At 30.8% G+C, this 10,286-nt stretch overlaps 2 protein-coding genes across 2 annotated transcripts in view; one reads left to right on the forward strand and one right to left on the reverse strand.

Annotated features, from left to right (window-relative positions):
* LOC105626642 (methylosome subunit pICln) overlaps positions 1-868 on the reverse strand; it is a 2,512-nt gene extending 1,644 nt beyond the window's left edge. The window contains exons 1-4 of the mRNA XM_012207935.1: positions 750-868; positions 524-669; positions 194-370; positions 29-118 (exon numbers count right to left, since the gene is read on the reverse strand). Coding sequence (XP_012063325.1) covers positions 29-118; positions 194-370; positions 524-669; positions 750-868 — 532 coding nt within the window. The remainder of the gene's footprint in view (positions 1-28; positions 119-193; positions 371-523; positions 670-749) is intronic.
* Positions 869-5,325: 4,457 nt separating this feature from the next.
* On the forward strand, positions 5,326-9,522 carry LOC105626644 (ATP-dependent RNA helicase DDX51). The gene is made up of 7 exons (XM_012207936.1): positions 5,326-5,348; positions 5,509-6,230; positions 6,362-6,574; positions 6,645-6,855; positions 7,053-7,487; positions 7,695-8,068; positions 9,470-9,522. The coding sequence occupies exons 1-7, from the start codon at positions 5,326-5,328 to the stop codon at positions 9,520-9,522; spliced, it is 2,031 nt and encodes a 676-aa protein (XP_012063326.1).
* Positions 9,523-10,286: the final 764 nt, after the last annotated feature.

Raw genomic sequence — 10,286 nt, forward strand, 5'->3', positions numbered from 1 at the left:
ATATACATATAATAAATATACAAATTACCTGTCGGTAAAATACAAGGCGCATCTCCAGCACCCACTTCTTCATCATATTCACCTTCGTAATCTTCTTCAGCGTCTTCATAGATATCCTCTTTAATTATAGGAATTTTTAATCATCGCAGTTAGTCGGAAATAAGACTACTATCTCTCATTTCTAATTACTTACCGTCAGAAAAACTGTCCTGTGGATCAGGATGAAGCGCTTGGCATGCACTCATTGCTTGAAACATTAAATCTAAATTATTTGTATTATCTGGCGCAAACTGCATTTCTGTAATTGGAGGATCTGCATTGTCGTCCTCGTTTTCTGAACCATTTTCAGATGCTAACGGTAATGGCATATCTGCAGAAATAAAATTATACATTAAGCTTATCAGAAAATCTTTGAATTATATGAAAATATAATGAATTAGAATTCAAAGTCGATCAAAAAGTTCATAAAAAAAAAATTAAATCATTTTTAACAAATATTCTTTGTATTTCCCAAATGATATACCTGGTAAATCTACTTTGGCATCAACCATAATGTATAAACATTGTCTTGGATGGACCTGTTCATCTCGTGAAATAGCATGTAATGAAATATGAGGATATTCAAGTGAAAATCCCTGTTGTGTATCGTTGTCCACCCAGGAGAGCACGCTGTCAATAAGAATATGTAATTAGAGTTTACAAAATATCTACAAATTATTCGTAATAGTAAATTAGAAGAAATTCGTTACCTCTCTGTAACATAGAATGTGCCCTTTCCTACTTCTCTATCATTGATATATACTGTAGTGTTTGGCTCCTCATGGCGTATTCCTTCCTGCGGTGGCAGCAAGCTGCTGAGCACCACCATTTTTCAATCTGAAAATACAATGTTTGATAGAAAAAACAAATATAATTGATTGATGCTTTATGAGTCAGCGTTTGCAACAATGATGTAGCAACGGTCCATCAAAGTCAGCACCAACCAGTTGACACCAACTGAAAATAATGTAATGTCAATGTTATAATTATATATTCAACAACATAACTGTTACGTAGTTTTATGCGTTATATTATATTTATATTGTTGAGTACGAAATTATAACATTGACATGAATATTTCTTGCTTACGTAAGCATCATTTGTCTTTATTTAATATTTGATAAATAACAAAGATGAACTGATTTACAGTATGAAAACTGAAAGCATCCATTATATTACTTTTAATTGGCATTAACTGGGATTCAGTTTCTCTTAACAGGAGTTTTGTTATTATCCTTGCACAAGTATATGTAGTAAAAAATCTGTGTAACTATAATAACAATGGCATTATCGTTAGGAGTTGCAGAATCTAGCATGGAGCAGAATTACGACTTACACTTGCATCGCGTATCTATACACATCATCAAATGACGTTACGAAAACAAAACAAAGTAAATATATAATAAATATCGTCGATACTGAAGCCGATATTGGTCCAGGGCCAAAAGCCGTACGGAATCATTCTCGACGTGCGCTGTCAGAGCGTTTCGCGTGTAAACACTTCATGAAAATACAGTGATCGCGCGTGAAAACGAATGACGGATCTCCATTCTGCGCCCGAGATTCGCGACTCTCGTAAACACCGGTGTCGCGGCCATCCGGTGCTTTCTAACAATTCTAACCAAACGACAGGACTCACCGTTCTCGTTTACTCTGACGAGACAATTGTCTACAAGACGAACCGAACGCGAACGTTCGGCGATGGAGGTGATGTTTCCTCGCGACGTACGCGGAAGCGAATCCCCGGATACTCGCACTCGTCGTCGATGGTCGTCGACTACCACAAACGCGGCTGTCACAAATTGTCTGAAATCTGAAGTTGCTTGCGACACTCGCGACATGCACCTCGCGCGCGCGCGCGTACGCGAATCTTCGTTCGACCGACAGTCGTATGCCACGTCTTTTAACAAGATATATATTGATATTCGTTTCTATCAATGTGGATTAACTTCAATCCCGGTTCAGCTTAAGTACTTTCATCTTTCTAATTTTTAAAACTAGAAAAAAAAGAGTAAATTGAATCGAGTTAAAGTTGATACTACACTGGTAAAAATGAACATAAATCTTCTACAATTGTACGTAGAAAAAAATTTGCAAGCTTATGAGAACAACAGTTATTATGATATCAAAATAATGTCAAAATGATTAAAATAATTAAAAGTTATTTTTCAATTATTTCTAATTCATTTTAATGTCATTTTTGACATTTTGTAGCTTGTTGTTCTGCTTGGGTAATGTAATGCTTGGGAATTCGGTCACTTGCATTACATTTGATTAATGCTCTATTATACATAAAATTCACAAAGTTGAATATAAAAGCATATTAGCATATAAATATTTTAAAGTTTAAACTTTAATTACCTTATAATAATAATCATATTATTTGTAGTAGAATCAGGTTTCTAGCTGGTAGAATATACACATGCATTAATTTCATTGTCAAAATTGATTTTGTATTATGCCATTATATGTTACTGCGTTTATATAAAAGCAGCCTTTTTTAAATGTGTTATAATTCAATACATAGTATACGTGCGAGTAATTCATTATTATATATCGAATTCATTATTATATTAATTTTGTGACAATTTGTGAATGTGCTACGTTCCGTTTACTTATTACATTTAAATACATGCATTATATATGAAAGCACGCGATATCTATTTAATTCCTTGAAAAACACTATTAATAAGTAAGCAATCAAAATATACATAGGACATGTTTTTTTGTTTGACTATAAAGAAATAAACTAAATGTAAATTTGTTTCATAAGAATTTATGCATTTTGAGTCCTATATGTTACAACATATTTTGCTTATTTCACACACGCATAAGAGCATATTTTTACATATTTTACACATAAAAACATATTTTTGCACATTTCGCTTACACATGGACAATATTTACATATTTTATATATTTTTATTGTATATTTCACATTATTTTCTAATTTAAGTTTGTAGTTTATAATTTTCTGAAAATTTTTCTGATATAATAATAAATAGGATTTTTAAGATAAGTTTTTCTCAATCAGAAATATGCTACAACATATTTTACATTTTTGAAAAAGGAATTGATTAGATAAATGATTCTCACACGCCGCAATGCATTGGTGCGCAGTGATGTCAGAGAAATCATAAGGAGAAAAAGATTTCACGCTTTTACATTCAATCTTCTATATTTCTGTGTCATATAATACATAACATCAAAGACTATCTCTTTGTCTCTAGAATCACTATAATAAATAATATATATTGTATTTGTTTAATTTTAATGCCCCGTAATATATAACTATTCAATTTTTTTAAAATGTAAACAAATTTTATCAAATTCATTTTACTTTGTTATTATAAATAAACAACTTAATTAATAATTTGAAAATTTGTGCGTAAAAAATAATTTTTAAATGCATATATTTCTTTCTTTAGAGCATTTTTTTCAATTTCATAGAGCATATTTTAGGTGCTTAAAAAGGGATTTTTACAGCATAATTTTGGTTGCCTTATTAATAAGTATTAAATCAGTTCATTACTATTTCTTCCTCTTCTTCTTCTCAAAGAATTACAGCACAACACTGAAAAATTTATTTTATCGCAATGCATTATATAAATCAAGAAATGACAACATAATTTTACATATTGCGTCTTATTTTATGTAATACGACTTTATTCGTATGTTTTATGTAATATATCTACATACAATATGATATGCTTAGACGTAGTCGGGCGTAGAGATTCCGCATTGCTATTATTGATGCGCCATCGCACGAGCGGCATAGCGGAGTCACGTCGTCGACCGCGACGCGGAATCGGCGGAATGTGGGGAACGACGGTCGTTTATTTAATGTTGCAGCCTTGCCGCGCGGCGCCGTTTATATGGAACGGCGGCGACGGAAGCAGCGTGTATGCGGGATCGTCGCGTGGAAGAGGCGCGACTGTCCATAAATCTGACCCTCTGATTATACAGACCTCATCATCCCCAGTAGAACATAGAAGTGTTATAATAGAAGAACTTTCCAGCAAGAGACACAAATCGACATAAGAGTCATCTGTAACATCCTGTTCTTGTTCGATAATTAGTAAGAAATAGAGATAGATCCCATAATTAATCATCATAAGAACATAATAATAAATATCATAAGAACATCATCATGACCTAGCTTATTTGTCACCTATAATATAAATTCATTTTTAAGTGACAAATAACGTCATGATGATCGTTATGATTTAATTATGACTTACGATATACAGTGTTCTATCTGCTTGTGGTATAAATCTTGTGAATAATCTCATTCGAGACTCGTTCGAATTATATGCGCGCGACTTCTGCCCCGGTAATCTATCTTCGACCTGCAAATTTGATAACGAGATTTTTTTTAATAAACGAAACTTGCAAACGGATCGGCGAAAGTCGTTGAATATTATAATTACATATTTATACCACTCGGTATACTATTCAATATATCTACTCGGGAATTTTTAGATCGATCTCGATCAAGTAACTATATATTGAGTTTTGCAAAATGTTATAATTTGCGATTAGAAGAAAGTGTCTTTTTATGGATAATTAATTTTTTTACACCGATATTTTATCTAAAGCAAATAAATAATAATAAATTATATTGACTATAAAGTTTTTCTTAATTGTTCAAATAAGTAGTATGACTTTTTTTGAAATAAGTTTAACTATAGCAATAAAATTATGCTTAGAATTTCATTTGACTAGATACATCACTTGATGTTAATTAAACAATTGGGTCGAATCAATTGCGAATGTGAACTATTATTAATGCATGATTAGTAAGCAAATTCGTAAGAATATTTTTACAATGCACAATTATAATTAAGTACAATTAATACAGTTGCTAATTATTATTTATAATTATAATTAATTGTAATATTACTACTTTATCGATGGAGTGAGGAAGTGCCTCGATTTGCCACAAAGCATGGCAGTATAATACAATTCTGAGATAATCTAACCTAACCTCTAACTGCCTCTAACTAATCTATAAAAAATTCACGTGTAGCTTTGCAATGACTTGGAGTGTCTATAAGTTTATTCGTGATTATTGATTTCTCAGCTTATTGTAATTAATTATTGACTGAAGAACACTTCTATTTCGAAGATATTAAATACACAAATAATAATTATTGATTGAATGTTATTATTAAATTGTAGTATAATGTAGTTAACAAGTAAAATAAATGCCAGTAATTTAGAAATATAATTATGCTATAAGATTTTATAGTGTATTGCACATGTGATAAATTATATCTAGAAAAGATGAGCTTATTTGTTATAAACAGGTAAGAAATATAAATCTTGTCAAACCATTATGTTGCATGAGATATAATAATAATAATATAATAATAATCTCGTATGAAAATTATTATTCATTAATTTTATTTATGCGGTAGAATATGTGTATTGTATACATTTAATGTAGAATATGTGTATTGTATACAGATATGAAGATGAAAGCAAGAAGGAGGTTGAAAATAAAACAAATCATTTTTCCGAATTGCTGAAGAGAATAGAAGAGCGTAAAAGACAAAGGGCAGCAGTAAATAATAAATCCACATTAAATAAAGATGAAAACAATTTAGAGGAACCTAAGAAAAAGAAAAAAAAGAAATTGCTCGAAGCAGAGAAATCTAATGATTTACATACTGAGGACAAAATTGTTAGCAGTGAAAAAATTGATGAACATACAATAGAAACAGCCAAAGTATCAACAAAGAAGAAGAAGAAGAAAAAAGATATTAAAGATATTGATAAATTTGATTCTATTGCAACAGACAATAATATAGATTTAGAAGAAAAAGATAAGAATTTAGCAGAGGAAAATAATGATGATAAAGATACTACAAACAAGGAAACATCTTTGCAAAGCAATTTTATAATATTAGGCGCAAAATCTCGAAAAAAGCAACGTGAAGTGAAGAGAGTATTACCAGATTGGTTGGCACATCCTGAAATTATATCTGCTGATTTAAATAGTGGGCCTCCATTGGAAGAATTAGAATCAGTTTTGGAGACAAAATTGATAGAAATTTTAAGAGCCAATGGCATTATTAAATTATTTCCAGTCCAATCTAACATAATAAAATGGTTACACCAGTGTAACATAAATAGAAAAATGGGATGGTGGCCGAGAGACACTTGTGTATCTGCTCCTACAGGCAGTGGTAAATATTTGCAACATAATAATTATGCAATTATTAATTACTGATTAAAAGTAGTACATACTTTAATATATATTTTATATTACATACTTATTTTATATTAAGTAATTTTATATAATTATATAATTTTATAGGCAAAACTCTGGCTTATGTGTTACCAATTGTACAAGAATTACAAACACGATTCGTACCAAAAATTCGTTGCTTGGTAGTCTTGCCAGTGCAAGAACTAGCTGCACAGATTCATAAAGTAATGGTCACTTACACTTCTCACACAGATTTGAAGGTGGGCTTACTTTCGGGTGCATCTTCATTTGAGCAAGAGCAAAAAAGTATAATTAAAAAAAGTATGTATTTGATACTTAATGAATTAAATTGATATAAATACATAATGATTTAATAAAATTATTTTTAAAGCTGAAAGGGGAAAATACTTATCCACAGTGGACATAATAATCGCGACACCTGGTCGCTTATTAGATCATATATTAAAAACTCCTGGATTTTCCTTGGATTACCTAAGATTTCTTGTCATCGATGAAGCCGATCGTGCAGCAGAATGGCTACAGTATTTACCTGAACCTCATTCTCGACCTCCTGTTTTGACGCTTGGAAACATGCGTTCAAGGTGATTTTTTTAATAGAATTGTTATTAATAGAATTGTTTTTTAATAAAAATTAGATTAGAAATTAGATTAAAAATTTAATAGAAATTATTAGATAATATATTTTCTGATAATATATATATAAGGAATAATTTTTATTTTGGCGATTATCCTAAGTATATTGTGTGAGAAATTATTCTGACTTATCATTTTTAAACAGCAAAATTATACCAGCTCAAAAGCTATTATTTAGCGCAACCTTGTCACAAGATCCTGAAAAATTGAGTCGACTGGGCCTTTTCCAGCCAAAATTGTTCACAACTGTAGTAACCGACAAAGATACTGATATAAATTTAGATAAGGTCGCGGGTGATTTTGTTGGACGTTATACGAGTCCAGGAGAATTGACGGAACTCGCGGTGGAATGTTCCCCTAGCTACAAACCAATTGTTCTGTATCAATTGTTGACGAGGCACGATATCATTCCTAAAACTCTCGTTTTCACAAATTCTGGACAACATGCGCACAGACTGGCACTTTTGATGCAGTTATTTTTGTCAGAACGGAATGTCGTAGTGGGAGAATTATCCGCCCAGCTCGTGTCAAAACAACGTGAAGGTATCTTGGGCAAATTCGCAAATGGAAAGATACATGTGTAAGTTTTGTGCTTTAATAAAATAAAATAATTCCAGTTTTACAAAAAAAATGTCTTTCTTAGAAATATTAATATTTTTATTAATATTTTTTATTCTCTAATTATGCTAAGAGGACAAAATAATAAAATACATTGTATTTTGTATCTAAAGTAAAAAAGAAAAAAAATTATTTAACTTCAATAATTTAATGTTGATTATTTTTTTAGATTAATAAGCTCGGACGCGCTGGCTAGAGGCTTGGATATTTTGGATGTGCAGTTAGTTGTATCTTATGATCTCCCAAAACACATCAAGGGTTACATACATAGAGCTGGTAGAACCGGACGTGCTGGAAAACCGGGAACTGCAGTGTCCATACTCACAGCAAATCAGGTTGAGATATTCAAGCAAATGTTAAGTGGTGCACATAAAGTTGTGCCCAACATTGAACAAATGAATTTGCATGCCATTGCAAATGCGGTTAACTATGAGGGTCAGCTTGCAAAATTGACAGAGATTCTTGAAAAAGAGAAGAATGAAAGCTTGGAACGAACGAAGGCTACTAAGCGTAGACGTGTAGCAAATATGACAAAAAATAAAAGTGCAGAATAATATTTATGTTAAAAGTGAAATAAAAGAATGTGCACAAATTTATTTGTATAAATTCGTTATCAATTACCTTCCAAAAATCCTGTACAATGATAGAATTGATATTTATTTAATAGTCGATCTGTTAAGCTTTATGCTGTAAAAGGTGCTGTAGAAGAAACATATCAAGTACAGATAATAAGGTAACATCGATAATAACATTTTATTGTCTGAAGTTAATAGTATCGTACATCATGCTCATTCCCTATGATTCGTTCTATGGGTCGCGGTAAATCTTGTTTCGAATACTAGTGATTACTCCCATTGTTCTTTATTCCGTCGAAGGCAATGTATTCACAGTTTTAATTTACAAAATAAACGACATCGCATTTACGGATAACGATGCAGATAAAGTTATTTACTATTATTGCTGTGTATGGCCTCATTGCCTGAAACTCATCGCACTGAATTTTTTTTTAATGTTGTAGGGATTACAGCTTCCTTTGACTAAATTCTCCAATTAAATTGTTAAAAAAATTTCATGACAGCTTAATTTTCGCAGACATATAAGCATAATCGTGGCAGCGATTATAAATCGGTATTAAATTCAGTTACAACAGCATTAAATTTAGTCACAACAGTCACTACTTTTAACTCTCGTTAAATTTAAAAAAAGAAAATAAATTCCAAGACATCGAAAGTTTTTTTAAAGAAGTTTTTTTAAGGAGGTCTGTACGGCAATACTGTTTGTAAAGTATCAAAAAGTGAATAATATGAAAAACGATTATTTATATGACTCTAATTAATCAATTTGTATATATATTTAATCGTAAACAGCATTCCCTCCCTCACGATACATTTATATATGCGTTTGATGTTTACATTTTGCGATATCACCATATCAATGTATAATTTGTAAATTTTGATTTTCATTATAAACAATTGTGCGTCTCTTCAATATCGCATTATTTTCACATGACATTCAATTACACGATTCCGGCCAAAGTTTAAGTACCCTCAAACTTTCAATTCAAACTTGTAATTCGATCATGTTCAAATCCCGTCAGGATTGTTGCTAATTTTGTATTGTGTGACTGCAATCGTTGCATTAAATAGACATTGGATACTGGAAGGATACTGACATTCAGTTGATTCCCTCAAAAACAAGCTCTTAAATCATTTTTCCATCAATGCTCATAAACTTCTATTTAACTAACGCATCGTTAACAATTACAAATAATCATGTTGTAGGTATTTCGTTCGCTGAAAATCAGAGACGGATTGCGCTGATCGACAGTTTGATCTTCGGTTTTTTCAAGACTTTCAAAACATTCGCGATTAATATTCGCTTTTTCTATTAAAAAATTTAATATGGAGGTATGATATTTTCATTTCAAATTTTGCGTATTTGTAGCCTTAGGCCTGCGCGACTTCCCCAATTCACCCATAGTATTCATTAATGATTAACAATCTGGCTGCTATGATGGATATGGAGGCAAAGATCAGCAATCTGTTATCATGTGTTCAATTTTATATAAAAGAGAATTTTATACATATAATATGAAAGAATATTTATATAAAAAAAGTGGAAACAAAGGATAAGAAAAAAATGTAAACATATAAACATGTAATAAATAAATAAATAAATAAATAAATATATATATATATATAAAACAAATATATAATAAGTATATGTAAACATGTTACAGATATACTATGTTAAATGCAGAGAAAGTTTAACAGACGTAAAGTATAAAAAACATTTAAATAAAGTTAAGCAAAATGTAACTAAATATGAATTAAATGATATTTTATGTCTTTGTGACTGCAGTCTTAAAAATATAAAATTTGTTTAATTTTACATTTTCTTGTGGTAGAAAGCTTAAATTTAGGATTATATAATAAACTTTTGGAAAAATTGCACTTTTCCAATATTTAATAAGTTTATATTCAAGAGATGAGGACTCTCTGATTGCTGATCTCTTCCCTGCGAAACGAAGACGTTTCCCAAAAATTTAGCAGCTCATTGAAAGTATTCGCTCGGACTTCCGTTGTCTGAACTTCTAACGAACGAGCAAGATTCACACTTACTTATATCTAAAGTATGTATAAGTAACTGTACGTGGATACACGTATCGTGCGTACGATTTTTTTTCATTATGTTACACCCGCCTTACGAACCCGCTTTCTATATATAATATATATATATATATATATATATATATATATAT

Source organism: Atta cephalotes (genome assembly GCF_000143395.1).
Source record: "Atta cephalotes unplaced genomic scaffold scaffold00005, whole genome shotgun sequence".
Lineage (NCBI taxonomy): Eukaryota > Metazoa > Arthropoda > Insecta > Hymenoptera > Formicidae > Atta > Atta cephalotes.

Bases quoted from the DNA above. Each gene is read 5' to 3' on its own strand.
- LOC105626644 (XM_012207936.1), top strand. From the start codon at position 5,326: ATGAGCTTATTTGTTATAAACAG. The intron at 7,488-7,694 runs GTAAGTTTTGTG...TTATTTTTTTAG, and splicing joins GCAAATGGAAAGATACATGT to ATTAATAAGCTCGGACGCGC. The intron at 8,069-9,469 runs GTGCAGAATAAT...GCGTATTTGTAG, and splicing joins AAATATGACAAAAAATAAAA to CCTTAGGCCTGCGCGACTTC.